The 17,773-nt window shown below is 45.8% G+C and overlaps 1 protein-coding gene across 1 annotated transcript in view; it reads left to right on the top strand.

Annotated features, from left to right (window-relative positions):
* Positions 1-4,594: 4,594 nt before the first annotated feature.
* LOC134395813 (zinc finger protein 850-like) overlaps positions 4,595-17,773 on the top strand; it is a gene marked incomplete at its 5' end in the record, with an annotated part of 47,381 nt that continues 34,202 nt past the window's right edge. Inside the window, 2 exons of the mRNA XM_063121972.1 lie at positions 4,595-4,723; positions 5,557-7,232. Of these exons, the coding sequence (XP_062978042.1) occupies positions 4,595-4,723; positions 5,557-7,232 (1,805 nt within the window). The remainder of the gene's footprint in view (positions 4,724-5,556; positions 7,233-17,773) is intronic.

Here is a 17,773-nt window from a genome sequence, read left to right as displayed (position 1 = left end):
CCCTGGTGTGCCTCCTTCACACTCTCCGTTTTAATTCCTACAGCGCAGCACAGTCCCTGCCTCAAAGGAGAAATTGGCAGCCAAGGAAGGAGACTGTTTCGAGTCCTGGTGGGAGCAGAAGAGAGTGAAGATGAAAGAGCAAAGCTTTGCTGGCCCTGAGGCAGGAAACATACAGGGAGGGAGCAGTGCAGAGCCCTGGGAAGGAAGAGTGCAGGAGGACCAGCCTGGGAGCAACACCTGCTCAGACGTGGAGCTTCAGCCCTTCAGGGACTTCCGCTACCAGGAGGCAGAAGGGCCCCGAGAGGTTTGCAGCCGACTCCACCTCCTTTGCCGCCAGTGGCTGAAGCCAGAAAGGAACACGAAAGCTGAGATGCTGGACCTGGTGGTCCTGGAGCCGTTCCTGGCTGTCCTGTCCCCGGAGGTGGAGCGCTGGGTCAGAGAGTGTGGAGCGGAGACCACTTCCCAGGCGGTGGCCCTGGCAGAAGGCTTCCTCCTGAGCCAGGCAGAGGACCAAGAGCAGGTGAGAGCATTTCATCCTGATGACTAACAGGGACTGTGTTCTTAATACTTCCCTCATCTTTATTTTACATGTCCTCTAAGGAAGAGATGCCCCAATTTCCAATGACACCTGCAAGTATAGTCATGTGTAGAGCAGGCCGTTGTTAAAATATGCAATTCCCTACCAGAGGATGCAGGGATGGCCATGAATTTTGACTGTTTAAACGGGTTAGACAATTTTTTGGAGGAGAAGGCTATGAATGGCTATATCCTACCTCCAGTATCCTGAGCAGTGTGTCTATGTACACCAGTTGCTGGGGAACATGGGCTGGAGGGTGCTGTGACATTCATGTTCTGCTTGTGAGTTCATGGACAACAGCTGATGGACCACTGTGGGGAGAGAATCCTGGAGTAGATGGACCCTTGTTCTGATCCAGAATGGCTTTTTTCATGTTCTTATGATCACAGGAAAACTGAATGGGTTTATGAAGTTCTGGGGAAGGAGGGGATCCTTCTTCAGCCAGTGGCAGAGTCTCCTCCCAACAGGACAGGAAGAGCATTCGTAGACACCAAACTGCTGTTTTTACAGCAGAAGATGCTGGATATCAGGGAATGTCTGGGAGGTTCTGTCTTTCCTCCTGGCTGGTTTTTGGAGGGTGTTCAAGCGCTTTGCTTATGCCACGGTTGAACTCTCAGCCCCCTGACAAAGACACATGGCTCTGTGTCTTGGATAGTAGATCAACTTTAGAAAGAGACCTGAAAGGTAAAGTGATTGGGAAATGCTGCCCTTGCCTTGACCTGACCCATTTCTTTCCTTCCCACCTCCCCCTTCTCTGTCTGGGATCCTCCCTCCTGTAAACAAAGTAAGTTTAAGAAAACTTACACTTTTGGAGCGAATGCAGCTTTTGTGCTCACAGATGCGGGTTCTGATGGTTCTTGTGGCCATACCAATGTACAATAAATTACATGGACTCTTGATGGCACGAATCGCAAAAGCTGCATTTACTCCAAATGACTTCAGGCACCTCTGGACAAGCATTTTCTTGATATGGGCCATGATGACAAAGACCTGAGATTCTGGATTATTGAAAGGATTCGAGGATATGGGACAAGAGTAGACCATGAACTACGAAGGAGGAAAATATTCTGGATTTTCACCTTAAGGACATTACAACCACAAGGACTCAACGAAGAGTGTAATTGGATGCCTTGGTTGTAATCCTGTTCTTCTATTTTAAAGTACAGTTCTATTGTATTCCTTTTCTCTCATTTCTTGTCATTGGTTTGATACGTATTTTCATTCGTATATGTAGTAAGTATTATTAGGTTTGTCTTAACTATGTTTTAAGCATCATATCAGTCCACTCAGTCCCCTTTAAGGGAGCGTACAGTCCGTGAGTATGGTTGCTACACGTTTTAGGATTTGAAAAGCAGCCTAATCAGGAGCAAATTTCAGAGATTACTTACTCCTCAATTAGTTGAGGAGGTGCAGGGAACGCTTATCGAATTTACAGATGACACCAAATTGGGTGGGATAGCTAATACCCTGGAAGACAGAAACAAACTTCAAAGGGATCTTGATAGGCTGGAGCGCTGGGCTCAAAACAACAGGATGAAATTGAATAGGGATAAATGCCAAGTTCTACATTTAGCAAATAGAAACCAAATGCAGTTACAAGATGGGGGATACTTGGCTCAGCAATACTACAAAGGAGAAGGATCTTGGAATTGTTGTAGATCACAAGCTGAATAGGAGCCAACAGTGTGATGTGGCTGCAAAAAAAGCAAATACTATTCTGGGATGCATTAATAGAGGTATAGCTTCCAAATTGTGTGAAAAACTGGTTCTCCTCTATTCAGCACTGGTTACGCCACATCTAGAGTATTGGGTCCAGTTCTGGACACCACACTTCAAGAAGGATGCAGACAAGCTGGAGCGTGTTCAAAGGAGGGCCATGAGGATGATCACGGGTCTGGAGACAAAGCTCTATGAGGAGAGATTGAAAGAACTGGGCATGTTTAGCCTGGAGAAGAGAAGATTGGGAGGAGACAAGATAGCACTCTTAAAATATTAAAAAGGTTGTCACACAGTGAAGGGCCGGGATCTCTTCTCAAGCCTCCCAGAGTGCAGGACACGGAATAACGGGCTCAAGTTAAAGGAAGCCAGATTCCAGCAGGACATCAGGAAAAACCTCCTGACTGTTAGAGCAGTATGACAAAGGAATCAGTGACCTAGGGAGGTGGTGGGCTCTCCCACACTAGAGGCCTTCAAGAGGCAGCTGTTCAACCACCTTTCAGGTATACTTTAGGGTGGATTCCTGCATTGAGCAGGGGATTGGACTCTGGCCTTGTAGGTTCCTTCCAACTCTATGATTATATGTACACCGGTTTCTGGGGAACGTGGGCAGGAGGTTGCTGTTGCACTCATGTCCTGCTTGTGCTCTTCTTACGTCCTTATGATCACAGGAGAAATGAATGGGTTTGTGAAGTTCTGGGGAAGGAGGGGATCAGAGTGTCAGTGTGAGAGTCCTCCCAACAGAACAGGAATAGCATTTGTAGACGCCAAACGGCTGTGTTTACAGTGGAAAATGCTGGATATCAGGGTTGAACTCTCAGCCCCCTGACAAAGACACAAGTTCCTGTGCTGTGTGGCTTGGATGGTAGATCAACTTTAGAATGAGACCTGAAGGGCAAAGCGATTGGGAAACGCTGCCCTTGGCTTGACCTGAGCCGTTTCTTTCCTTCTCTAATCGCTCTTCTCTGCCTGGAATCCTCCCTCCTGCTTCAGGTCGAGGGGATTTTGGCCAGAGCACCCACAGATATCCCTGAGGCAGAGAAGGCTCCACCGGGCATCACACAGAGGCCGCTGGACAGGTGGATCTTGCAGGAGGGGGACGGAGGACCCTCCTCACTGGGTAAGGATTAGTGCACGTATTTCCCCATGGTCTCCCTCCCTCAATTATGCCTGAAGTGCATGAGCTGTCTTAATGTTCTCCTTGAGCCTGATTTTGCTGGGGGAGATACTCAAAAAGGAAATGTTGTTTAGTAACGTGGTTCGAGGGTATCAGACCCACTGTGGCCCGGTCTTACACACTCACCAACTAAGGTCCTCCTCCAGGCACCTACTCAGAGGGAAGATCAGAGGACGACAACAAAGGAGAGGCCTTCTCTGTGGTGCCCCCCCCAACTGTGGAACAATCTCCCCAATTTGGTTCACATGGCACCGACATTGTTATCTTTTCAGTGCCAGGTCAAGCAATATGTAATTAGCAATATGTAATTAGTAATATGTAATTAATTAGCCTGGGTCTGTTTTTATAGGGTCATAGTTTTAAAATTTGTTATAGTAGTTTTATATGTATGTGTATATTGTATGTTTTCGCAGTTTTAAATATTTGGATATTGTTTTTAAGTGCTTCGGCTATGGTATGGTAAACAAATGCAATAAATAAAAAAACAATGAAAATAAACAATGAAAATGGGAATAGTTAAGAATGTGAACTTACCTTCTCACCTTCCCACCTTCTTTACCTTCCTCACAGGGAGCAAAACAACCTGCAGGGGAAGTGAACTGATCCTGGGAGCTCCTTCTGGACCTCGTTGGCTTGGTGGTGGAGTGGAAGCGGTTTCTGCACAGCCTGGGCAGGTAGGGGAGTCCTGGGGGCCTCCGTCTCCTGCGCATCTCTTTGGTCCTGGAAGAACCTGCCCCTTTAGCCTTTGCTCTTATTATTATTATTATATTTATTTGTATCCCGCCTTTTGCCAATGCTGGGCCTCAAGGCGGCCTTACAAAGTTTAAAATATACATGGGGGGGGAGGGAAACAAAACCATAAACAATTAAAAATACACAACAAAATTATAAGACATTAACAAAGATGGAGGGCTGGATTATTCTCCAAAGGCCTGCTTGAACAAAAAATTTTTAGCCTGCTTCCGAAAGCCCATCAAGGAAGATGGCTGCTAGGAAGGCCTTGAATGTCACTCGCAGTGCTTTGGCATTCAGAAAGAGGACCTCACCATCCTTGTCTTCATGGATTGCTACATAATGCTTAAAGAGAGCATCATTTCTTCTTCTTCTTCTTTCAGGGTCTGGTGACCTTTGAGGAGGTGGCCGTGCATTTCTCGGAGGAGGAGTGGGCTCTGCTGGATCCAGGCCAGAGGACTCTGCACAAAGAAGTCATGGCGGAGAATCGTGGGATCCTGGCCTCTCTGGGTAAGGAATGGGATTCCTCTGGGTAAGGCTCCCTCTCTGCCTCTTTGCCAGATCCTGGAAGGTGGAATTTCAGCTCTTCTTTCTTTGTGTCAGTGCAGAATACAAACGTCATTGACTCCGAAGACCTGACAAAACGTTGAGAAAAGCCCATTGATGGACTTGCTCTGTGGCAGAGATGGCTGCCAATCCATCTGACTTTGCTGCTATAATTGCATCTGCATCATATTGAAGATGTTACAGATATTATCTTAATGGTCTCCATGGAGGAGAGGAGAGTTAAGCCTTTTCAGAAGACAGCTCTGGAAAGCTTGCTTTTCATTTTAAGATTTAACTAGCCATTGAAAATATCCATTAGGGTTGAATTCCCACTTTCCTGTTCCCAGTTAAATGATCAGCTAGGAGACAATGGCAGATTTTAAGTGTATTTTATTTTTACAGTATTTTATGTTGTTCATTTATTCTCCCAACTACTTTATTTGAGTTACTCCATATAAATGAAAGCATTGTATGGCAGTCTAGTTCTCAGTTCTATTGATCGTCGGGATATTTAATGTGTTTGGAAGGATCTGCCTCACCAACGATTTTTTTTTATTCCTGTGAATCAAATCAGCAACCATTTGTTTTGTTCCAAGATTTCAAGATGATTTCTGTGTTTATACTTGCAGGTGATCACAGGGAGAGCAAGAAAAATGGCCTACACCAGAGAAGGAAAACTGAAACTGAAGAGAAGAGGGAAAATGAATCTATTTCTTTGGAAGGATCATACGTCTGTGAAACTCCAATACTAGAAGCACCAAATAAAAAGAACATTCGTAAAAGGAAGAAACAGAGTAAAACTCAGAAGATTCATTCTAACGTTCAATGCCTAGTGTGTGAAAAACCATTCACTTTCCACTCACAACTTAACTTGCATCAAAGAATTCACACTGGGGAGAAGCCCTATAAATGCTTTGAGTGTGGGAAGAGCTTTGCTCGCAGAGAAACACTTATGCTGCATCAAAGAATTCACACTGGGGAGAAGCCCTATAAATGCTTAGAATGCGGGAAGAGCTTTCCTCGCAGAGAAACACTTATGCTGCATCAAAGAATTCACACTGGGGAGAAGCCCTATAAATGCTTAGAGTGCGGGAAGAGCTTTGCTCGCAGCATCAGCCTTAAGCTGCATCAAATAATTCACACTGGGGAGAAGCCCAATAAATGCTTTGAGTGTGGGAAGAGCTTTGCTCAGAGGACACAGCTTAAGCTGCATCAAAGAATTCACACTGGGGAGAAGCCCTATAAATGCTTAGAATGCGGGAAGAGCTTTGCTCGCAGCATCAGCCTTAAGCGGCATCAAACAATTCACACTGGGGAGAAGCCCAATAAATGCTTAGAGTGCGGGAAGAGCTTTGCTCACAGCATCAGCCTTAAGCAGCATCAAAGAATTCACACTGGGGAGAAGCCCTATAAATGCTTAGAGTGCGGAAAGAGCTTTACTCAATGCTCAAGCCTTAAGGAGCATCATAAAATTCACACTGGGGAGAAGCCCTATAAATGCTTAGAATGTGGGAAGACCTTTGCTCAGAGGACACAGCTTAAGCAGCATCAAGTAATTCACACTGGGGAGAAGCCCTATAAATGCTTTGAGTGCGGGAAGAGCTTTGCTCGCAGAGACACACTATTACTGCATCAAAGAATTCACACTGGGGAGAAGCCCTATAAATGCTTAGAGTGTGGGAAGACCTTTGCTCAGAGGACACAACTTAAGCAGCATCAAAGAAATCACACTGGGGAGAAGCCCTATAAATGCTTTGAGTGCGGGAAGAGCTTTGCTCGCAGAGAAACACTTATGCTGCATCAAAGAATTCACACTGGGGAGAAGCCCTATAAATGCTTTGAGTGCGGGAAGAGCTTTGCTCAGAGCACCAGCCTTAAGCAGCATCAAAGAATTCACACTGGGGAGGAGCCCTATAAATGCTTTGAGTGCGGGAAGAGCTTTGCTGACAGCAGCAAACTTAAGCAGCGTAAAAGAACTCACACTGGGGAGAAGCCCTATAAATGCTTTGAGTGCGGGAAGAGCTTTGCTGACAGCAGCAAACTTAAGCGGCATCAAAGAATTCACACTGGGGAGAAGCCCTATAAATGCTTAGAATGCGGGAAGAGCTTTGCTGACAGCATCAGCCTTAAGCGGCATCAAACAATTCACACTGGGGAGAAGCCCTATAAATGCTTAGAGTGCGGGAAGAGCTTTGCTCAGAGCACCAGCCTTAAGCGGCATCACACAATTCACACTGGGGAGAAGCCCTATAAATGCTTAGAGTGCGGGAAGAGCTTTTCTGAAAGCAGCAAACTTAAGCAGCATAAAAGAACTCACACTGGGGAGAAGCCCCATGAATGCTTTGAGTGCGGGAAGAGCTTTTCTGAAAGCAGCAGCCTTAAGCGGCATCAAACAATTCACACTGGGGAGAAGCCCTATAAATGCTTTGAGTGCGAGAAGAGCTTTGCTCAGAGCAGCAGCCTTAAGCTGCATCAAAGAATTTTGTGTCATCTGCAAACTTGATAAGCGTTCCCTGCACCTTCTTCAACATTTAATAAAAATGTTGAAGAGCACTGGGCCCAGGACTGATCCCTGCGGTACCCCACTCCTTACCTCCCCTCAGATTGAGAAGGTACTGTTGATAAGCATTCTTTGAGTCTGAGTCTGTGGCCAACTATGTATCCATCTAATAGTTGTTCCATCTAGCCCACTTTTAGCTCTTTTGTTTATCGGAATATCCTGGGGCACTTTGTCAAAAGCTTTGCTGAAGTCAAGATATATGACATCCACAGCATTCCCACAGTTCACAAGGGAGGTTATCCAATTGTTCTTGACAAATCCCTGTTGGCTTCTAGTAATTATTGCATTGTTTTCAGGGTGCTTACAGATTAACTTCTTTAGAATCTGCTCCAGAATTTTCCCAGGGATGGATGTCAGACTGACTGGCCTGTCTTTTCCCAGGTTCCTCCTTTTTGCCCTGTTTGAAGAAGGGACAACGTTACCCTCCTCCAGACATACGGCCCCTCACCTGTCTTCCATGATTTCGCAAAGATAATAGACTCTGGTTCTGAGAGTTCTTCCGCTAGCTCCTTCATTACTCTAGGATGCAGTTCATCAGGCCCTGGAGGTTTGATCTCATTCAAGGAAATTAGGTGTTCTTTGACCATGTGTTTATCAATCTCAGATTGCAATCCTTCCCCCTGAACTTGTGCTTCACTTTCTCCAGAGGGGTCATAGACCCGCTTTTGGGAAAAGACTGAGCCAAAGTAGGAATTCAGCACTTCAGGCTTTTCTTTGTCATCTGTTATCAATTACCCATCCTCGTCAAGCAGTTGAACCACCATTTCTTTCCTGTGTGTTTTACTATTCATGTATCTGAAGAAAGCCTTTTTATTGCTTTTAGCATCCCTCGCTAATCTCAGCTCATTGTCAGCTTTAGCCTTCCTGACGCCATTTCGGCACTTCTGTGCCACCTGTCTGTACTCTTCTTTTGTAGCCTGGCCTTCTTTCCACTTCCTGTATGTATCCCTTTTTTGTTTTCAGATCATCTCTAAGCTTTTTGTGGAGCCACATTGGTTTCTTCTGTTGTCTTCTAACTTTTTTTCCTTGTTGGAATGGTTTGTAATTGTGCTGTTAAAATTTCTTTTTAAAAATACTCCCACCCATCTTGGACTCCTTTTCTCATTAGGGTCACTTGCCATGGGACCTTGCTTATCATAGTACTGAGCTTATGAAAATCAGCTTTCCTAAAATCCAGAGTATGTGTACAGCTACACTCAGCTTTTGTCTCCTTTATAACCAAGAATTCAAGTACGAGGTGGTCGCTTTCCCCCAGAGTTCCCGTAACTGCTACTTTATCCACTAAGTCATCCCTACTGATCAATATCAAGTCAAGGATTGCTGATCCTCTCGTTCCTTCCTCCACTTTCTGTAGGAGGAAGTGATCACCCACACTTTTGGCAGTATTTGTTTCCCAAAAGATATCAGGGTAACTGAAGTCCCCCATCACTACTACATCACACTTCCTTGAAACACTGGCAATTTGTTTCTCAAAAGTTTAGTCCTCGTCTTCTCCTTGATTGGGTGATCAGTAGTAGACTCCAATTATAATTTTCTTTTTAGTCCTCACCACATTTCTTTTAACCCTGATGCTCTCGATGGGGCTCCCAGTCTGATCCGCCTGTGTTTCTGTGCAGGGATAGGTATTTTTAACATATAGTGCAACTCCGCCTTCCTTTCGATTTCTTCTGCTCTTTTTGAACGAGTTACATTCTTCAATTGCTATATTCCAGTCATGGGAGTCATCCCACCAAATTTCAGTTATACCTATCATGTCGTATTTGCCTGCACGTAATAAAAGTTCAAGTTCATTCTGTTTGTTTCCCACACTCTGGGCATTAGCATATAGGCATTGAAGACCATGTGCTTTATAGTCTGTCTTTGTTCCTATATTGTTTTGGACAATATTTTGGGGCACTATTGGAGCTGTTCTCTGCGTTAGGATGCATGGGCCTTCTTCTACTGTTGCCTTCAAGTTTACATCTCCCAGCCCCATAAGATTCAGTTTAAAGCCCTCCTGATCAAGTTCTTTATGCTGTGGCCAAGCTTATTTGGGAACTATTCTTGACAAACATGAATTTTATGTTATTTCATAACAATTATGTTAAGGTTTGGAATGAAGTTAAAGGTTTTGCAAGATGGGAAAAGGTTCAACTGTCACTTTTGGGGAGATTGCAACAGTTAAAATGAATGCTTTGCCTAGAATGTTATTTTTGTTTCAAACAATACCCATTGTAACATTGGATTTAGCATTTGAGCAGTGACAGAGAGAGAGAGAGAGAGATCTATGTTTATACAGCAATCAAAAAACCCAAGAGTTAAAATTAAAATATTGCAGGATGCAAAAGAAAGAGGAGGGCTGGGCCTACCGGACCTCAAAGTGTATTTCTTGGACTGCTGTTTAATGTGGATGAAAGATTGGGTGTTGATGAAAAATAGGAGACTGTTGGAACTGGAAGGACACGAATTGAGATTTGGATGGCATGGCTATTTGTGGTACGATAAAGCCAAGGTTAACGGAAACCAAGGTTCAGTCATAAAATACCACTTTGGGTATCGGCCCAGGGGGGTATTCATAGAAGGGAATTGATAAATATGCCTAAATGGTTGACATATAAAGATGTATTACAAATGTCACAAGATGAATCTCAGTTAAAATCAAGGGAGGAACTGCTGAAAGATGGTCATAACTGTTTTGGCATGTACAAATTAGGTTTCCTTGTGCACAAGTCATGGAAAGGTTTAAAATAGACAAAAGAATGGTGGGTTTGAGCAATCAAAATCTGAATTTGAAATGACGTTATGTCCAAATGATGAACATGTTATCTCAAAGATACATAAACTTTTATTAAAGTACGAGACGGAGGATGAGCAGGTAAAAGACTATGATAAAATGGGCTCAAAACTTTGGATACAACATTTCAATGGAACAGTGGGAGAATATGGGGTGGAAAGGTTTGAAATTTACATTATGTTCAAGACTTAAAGAGAATTTTTTAATATGATGTACAGATGGTATATGTCTCCTGTAAAGTTGGCTGAAATGTATGAGTCCCTCGGGAAACTGTTGGAAATTAGGAGAAGGAGGAAACTTTTATCATCTTTGGTGGACTTGTAAAAAAGCCAAAGCATTCTGGATACAAACACACTCTTGAATTCAAAAAAATGAATGGATATTGAAGATGTTGGAGTTGGCGGAGATGGCAAAACTCACATCGATAACGAGAGAAAAGTCCACATCCACGTTTATATCTGAACAGAAAGCTCTGAGAGCATTTTTGCAAGAAACCGAGAGAAACGATGTATTTGTCTGTGGAGATATAGTTAAGATAGAAGAAAGAGATGAATTTGTTTACTGTGTTAAATGTAATGGAGGAACGAGAAAAGATACTTCGCATTTCTGATATGAAGAAAGCCGAAAGTACACCTTAACCTTAAATGATTTTTTTATTGTACTTTTCTTTGTACTCTTTGTAATGTTCTTGTGGTATGGATGTCTGTGATGTTTGTAATAATAATAAAAAACTATGCTAGGAAGACATGTTGTCTGTGACTTTGGGGAAAAATAAATAGGAGGCAGTAGTGTTTAAATGACTAATATATATAAGGTGCCTGAAATCACACAACTACCCAAATCACTAGTGAAGAGAGATGATTAACAAGAAACCCATTTATGGTTTGGGTCGTTGTGTGCTTTCCGGCACCTTATATATATTAGTCTGTGCCTTTGGGGACAGTACTGTATGGATGCAACGGGGAAGAATTTATTAAATAGCGCCCGCCTTGCCTTGCCTTGCCTCACTGGTCACCACCACTACCGCCACCTCGCCCCATGCTGCTGCCGCCACTACTGCTGCCGCACAGCCTCTCCCACAGGGATTGTCCATCCGGGCGCAAATATTCCCCAGACAGGCTAATGGCGAATGCGATCTGTGCACTTTCCTGGAGTCCAGAAAATGTGCCGCCTGCTCCCCCACGCCCCCTACGCTATTCCCAGAGGTTTTAAAATAAATTTAAAATTCTCCCCCGGAGCCCCCCAGAGGGTATGATAACCCGGAGATTCTGGGGGAAACTGGCCAGGTGGTTACCAGAGCTGCACTCCTGGAACAATCCTCATGGCCATGGGGACTCACAGCGTCAGGCAAAGTGTATTCCTCCCAGATCAGCAGGCCAGTGCTTAAGCCAGGACTACTCATAAAGCTTTGGAAGGTGCTGGCTCCAGGGAAAGTTCCTTCCCCACAGTCGGACATGCTGTGGGGACTTTTCTTCCACAATTTCAGCACTCCGTGCTTGTGTGAATTTTCTATGGGTCATCAAGGTGGATTGATGGAATATTCTACTCCAATTGTATTCGTTCTCCTGGGAGTCTTTTAAAACCAAGGGATCTGCTCTACTGAAAGGTGTTACTATTAGAATTTACTGGACTCTTCCTCATGTGTGACTGTTTACTATGCTATTTACTGTGTAATCTGTACAGCACCATGTACATTGATGGTGCTATATAAATAAATAATAATAATAATAACCTTCAAAGCGATTTCAAGCCTTTGCTATGATGGACGCTCACTGCACAGTTTGAGCACTGATGGAGCTTCTGCCTGCATGAATTCTTTGATGCGATTTAAGATGTATTGCATGACTACAACGTAAATAAATACTACTTCTACAATGCCAAACAATGCAACACAAGAAGATAATTAATCACAATAAATAAGATTAAAAGTCAGAAATATAAAATCAAATTACACTAAATAAAACCTAAGTGCAGCTGACTGAAAGACAAGGACTGTGCTATGTTTTCTCTGTGGGCAGATATGAATTTGCTCTGGGCAAATGCTTTCATGGGCTTTAATATATCCTGCTTTTAGGGATGAAGGGAGCCCTGCTGTTCACATCCTAAGAGCGGGTGGAAATCAGTTCGCTTCCGCCCCTTTTTGGGGTTCAAGTACAGGGAACAGAGAGGGCTTAGAGTGGAGCCATGGGATGCATTGGGAGAGAAACTCTGGTTCATCAGCAGACCTCTTATTTCCAGAAGGGCCGAAGGTTTTCCTGCCTTGAGCCTGAGATGGAGTCAGACCTGCTCTCAAAGAAGGGGTCCAGGTGTGGAAGAAGAGGCCACCATGAGAAGAAGTTGCCATGTGTGTTTTAGTCCTCACGACTAGCGGCTCCATGGATCCAGAATCTTCCTGTACCCTGATAAAACTTCACCTAACATTAGGGTGACCCTATGGAAAGGAGGACAGGGCTCCTGTATCTTTAACAGTTGTGCTGAAAAGGGAATTTCGGCAGGTGTCATTTGTATACATGCAGAAGCTGGTGAAATTCCCTCTTCATCGCAACAGTTAAAGCTGCAGGAGCTATACTAGAGTGACCAGATTTAAAAGAGGGCAGCTTTAACTGTGGTGATGAAGAGGGAATTTCACCAGGTTCCCCATATTATAAAAATGACACCTGCTGAAATTATTGTTTCTATGCAACTGCTAAAGATACGGGAGCCCTGTCCTCCTTTTCATAGGCTCACCTTACTTGACCTCTCTCTTTTTAGAGCATCTATTCTTGTTTAGAGTTCTGAAGGGCACCAGGTTGGGGAACACTATTCTGCAGCAAGGGCAGGCAGCAGGACGGAGGGCTCCCATGCCGGAGGCTGCGTTACGCACTCAAAGGGGAAACGGCTGTGGATCCCACAAAGCCCCCAGGAGCAGATGGGGCGGCGATGCTGCTGGGGGGATAAAAGACACACACCCCCATTGTGGAAAAGCCCCCTTCCCAAGTCCGCGTCTTTGCCAGGAGCCTCTGCGGCTCTCTAGTGCTGCCTCCACCGAAGGGTTAAAGAGGCGGAGAGGGGGCTGGGTCCTAGAGCCCAGGCTGGATGAGGCCCCTCCCTTCCGGCCCCACACTTCCTCCCCCCCATTGCAAAGGCGCCTGGGATTCCCCCCCTGCTCCTGCGAGCCTCGCCTGTCCGCTGTCTGCAGCCTCTTTTCCCCTGCGAAGGAGCCGGTGAGTGCAGATTGCAAGGGGGGGTCCCAGGGGGGAGGGGGCGGAAAGAGAGCCCCCCCCAGGACAGGGGGTGCAGGTTTGGGGCAGGGGGTGGGTTGGAAGAGAGAGGGTGCCCCGAGCTCCCTCCCCAGGGGACTGACCCACTTGGGGACCCTCCAGGAGACCCCCGCCTTGCACCTCCTTCCCTCCCTATAACTTGGGGATCGCGGAAGGGAAGGCTGCAGAAAGGAGGGGGGTCTGCGAGGGACCCAATAGGAAAGGTCCCGGGTGGGGAGGAGGAATGTCCCACCTGCGGGCAAAAGGCTGCCCTGGTGTCCTGTTTGCATTGCAATTTTTGTTTTGTTTCCTCTCCCTGATGTAAACCTAGTGAATAAGCAAAATTCATAAGCCACTTTGGTCACGAGGCCTTCGAAATACAACCTGGGGCGCTTTTGATGTATCAGGTGAGCCCGATCTTCACATCCTGAGAGTGGGGAGAAACCGCTGTTACTCAGGTCCCTGTTTGGGGTTCAAGTGTTGGGAGCAGAGAGGGCTTAGAAAGGGAGCGGTGGGACGGATTGGGAGAGAAACTCTGGTTCATTGGAGATGTAGAACCAGAGCAAGGGCTGGCACTTTCAGCTTTTGGTAAATACCCTGCCCTTTAAAGAACCAGTGTTTTTCCTTAAAATGTGTTCATACAAAATATCGGAGCCAGCAAACTTTTGCTCTTCCATCTTTCCTCTCTTCTCCATTTCTGCTCCCACCAGGCATCAAAAATGTCTCCTTCCTTTACTCCCAATTTCCCTTTTGAGGCAAGGACTTTCCTTTAGGAATTCAAACAGAGAGCTGCATGAATTAGATCCAGCTGTGGCCAACTTAATACCCAGGACCTGTCTCAGATTGGTCTCCGCAACCCTGGCCACACAGGAATCAGGCTCCTGGTTGAAAAAGAGGTTCTGACTCTGACCCAATGGGAGAGAGAGAGACACTAAGGGAGCCTTAAGATATGCATGGTTCATAAAGGAAGTAAATGCAAAAGAACGTCTCATACAGAAGCAAAAGGTGAAACATATAATGACTACAATGAAATACATGGCTACGCTGTGCAAAATACTCTACAGTTTAACTTTTGCTTGGGCTGTAAGAAAACAATATGAAAACACTACGTGGCCCAACTAGCGGCAGTTGAAGTGTTATTTAGCTCTGCTTCAACTTCCACCAGTCCAAACTAGTTGGATGCAATGCTAAAAGTGTTCAATTACGTAACATTAGAGTTGAAACTTTTGCAGAAAAGAAAGGAAAGAGAGCAGGGATGGCGTGAGGTTCAGAGGAAGGTGTAGCTCTCTATCCCCAGGCAGAGATCTGAAGAACAGGATGTTGCAGACCCAGAGCAAAGGTGGAAGAGACTCCTCTTGTGAACTCAGTGTAACAGGGTGTTGAAGGACCACATTTGAAGGACCACATTTGAAGGACCACAAAAGGTGTTCTGGTGTCATGTACGCATTGCGTTTTGTTTCCTCTCCCTGTTTTAAACTGTACCAGGATACCTATTCTTTACATTAGAATCATAGAATAGTAGAGTTGGAAGGGGCCTACAAGGCCATCCAGTCCAACCCCCTGTTCAATGCAGGAATCCACCTTAAAGCATCCCTGACAGATGGCTTCCCAACATTTCTAGCCAGCAGATGATAACCTCCTTGTTCCAGCATCAACACCATGAGATGAACGCAATGGAGGAATGGCAGGAAACACTCCAGGGGTGGGGGAAGGCACAGAACACAGCAGGTGACCAACCTGCCCTCCTTTGAAGAAACCCCAAATGGCACATAACACAAAGAACTTCCTGATACGTAATTAGTCATTAGTATCGCTGTAAATCATATATTCCTGAGTATGTGCATAGAATGCAAGCCATGTTTTGTCCTATTTTTTTTTAATTATTTGTATCTGCGGAGATACCCAGATACAGATTATATTAAAAAGTGGGGGAGGAATGGCCCTGTTCCTCTCCCCTCCCCCATTTTGTTTGTTTGTTTTGCTTTTCCAGAGGCGCGGGGCTGGAAAATTCACGCTTGCCTTCCTTCCCGTGCAGATGTCGGGAAGGAGCGCAAGTGCGGGTGCCTGGATTTCTCGCTTAACCACCATGGTTAAAGCCATGGTTTAAGGTGTCTTGTGAAAGAGCCCAATTTGTATTTCATTTTTAAAATGAGCATAATAGCAGTAATAAGGTTGCATTGTTCTTTCCTTTTCTACCAAAGGAAGTGATTTTCCGTGGGATTACTTCTGGTGGAAACATTTCCCTTCTCCACTGCAAGAGAGATTTAGCCCTTTTTATTCCAGGGCTCCACCTTGTTGGATTGATCTAGATCTAACTGCAATCCCTGGGAAAGGAAAAAGCCCATTAATTCATATCCACAGGGGATCAAGATCAAATCAAATACCAGCTGCGCCCTTATCTGGACAGAGATAGCCTAGCTACAGTGATCCATGCTCTGATAACCTCTCGTTGGATTACTGCAATGCGTTATACGTGGGGCTGCCTTTGAAAACGGTCCGGAAACTTCAACTGGTACAAAACAGGGCAGCACGGTTACTAACAGGGACTGGCCGGTGAGACCACATCTCTCCGGTCCTTTTCCACCTTCACTGGCTGCCAGTCCAGGTCCGGGCCCGATTCAAAGTGCTGGTATTGACATTTAAACCCCTAAACGGCTTGGGGCCAGGCTATCTGAAGGAACGCCTCCTCCCATATGTACCTTGCATAATAGCTATAAATTAAAAGTATCTGCTACCTGTCCTTCCCCGGGGAGAATTAGGTGAAACAAGCATAGCTATACATCACACCTGATAAGAGCTGGTCGAATTGGAATCACACCAGGTTGGGGGACGCTGTTTTATGGCTCTGGATCCCACAAAGCCCCCAGGAGCAGATGGGGCGGCGATGCTGCAGAGGGGGAGAAAAGTCCCCACCCCCCCAATGGAAAAGCCCCCTTCCCAGGTCCGTGTCTTTGCCATTAGCCTCTGCGGCTCTCTAGTGCTGCCTCCATCGGAGGGTTAAAGAGGCGGAGAGGGGGCTGGGTCCTAGAACCAAGGCTGGATGAGCACCCTCCCTTCCCGCCCCACACTTCCTCCCCCTCCCCATTGCAAAGGAGCCTGGGATTCTCCCCCTGCGCCTACGAGCTTCGTCTGTCCGCCGCCTGCAGCCTCTTTTCCCCAGCAAAGGAGCCGGCGAGTGCAGATTGCAAGGGGGTCCCAGGGGGGAGGGGGCGGAAAGAGCCCCCCCCCCCAGGACAGGCGGGTTTGGGGCAGGGCGTGGCTGGGAAGAACGAGGGAGCCGTCTCCAGGGGACTGACCCACTTGGGGCCCCTCCAAGAGACCCCCCCACACCTTGCACCTCCTTCCCTCCCCATAACTAGGGGATCGCGGAAGGGAAGGCTGGAGAAGGGGGGTGTCTGGGAGGGACCCAAGAGGAAAGGTGACAGGTGGGGAGGAGGAATGTCCCCCCTGCAGGCAAAAGGCTGCCCTGGTGTCCTGTTTGCATTGCATTTTTGGTTTTGTTTCCCCACCCTGTTTCAAACCTAGTGAATAAGTAAAATTAATAATTATTATTTTTTTAATTATTATTATTTATTTATATAGCACCATCGATGTACATGGTGCTGTACAGATTATACACAGTAAATAGCAAGACCCTGCCGCATAGGCTTACAATCTAATAAAGTTGTAGTAAACAATAAGGAGGGAAAGAGAATGCAAACAGGCACAGGGAAGTGTAAACAGGCACCGGGTAGGGTGAAGCTAACAGTATGGAGTTAGAACAAACTCAAAGTTTAAAAGCTATAGGGAAAAGAAAAGTTTTTAGCTGAGTTTTAAAAGCTGTGATTGAGTTGGTAGTTCTCAAGTGTTCTGGAAGAGCGTTCCAGGCATGAGGGGCAGCAGAGGAAAAAGGACGGAGCCGAGTAAGGGAAGTGGAGGTCCTTGGGCAAGTCACTTTGGTCACGAGGCCTTCGAAATAAAACCTGGGGCACTTTTGTTGATTAAGAAGGGAGCCTGCTGTTGGTTTTCGGACGTCCCTCTTTGATGTATCAAGTGAGCCCGATATTGACATCCTGAGAATGGGGAGAAATCGATGTTACTCTGTTGCAATTTTGGGGTTCAAGTGCTGGGAGCAGAGAGGGCATAGAAAAGGGAATTTCACCAGGTGATCCATGTATGCAAATGGTAGCCACTGAAAATGCCTTTTCAACACAACTGTTAAAGATAGAGTTGGAAGGGGCCTACAAGGCCATCGAGTCCAACCCCCTGCTCAATGCAGGAATCCACCCTAAAGCATCCCTGACTGGTGGTTGTCCATCTGCCTCTTGAAGGCCTCTAGGGGGGGAGAGCCCACAACCTCCCTTGGTCACTGGTTCCATTGCCGTACTGCAGTACTGTTAGCATAGGTGCCTCCATTTTCTAAAGGAAGCTGTAAAGTAGCCATTATACAGCAGGCAAAATGTCATGTATGCGA

Source organism: Elgaria multicarinata, chromosome 3 (assembly GCF_023053635.1).
Source record: "Elgaria multicarinata webbii isolate HBS135686 ecotype San Diego chromosome 3, rElgMul1.1.pri, whole genome shotgun sequence".
Taxonomy (NCBI): Eukaryota; Metazoa; Chordata; class Lepidosauria; order Squamata; family Anguidae; genus Elgaria; species Elgaria multicarinata.
This window is presented reverse-complemented; position numbering and strand designations above follow the sequence as displayed.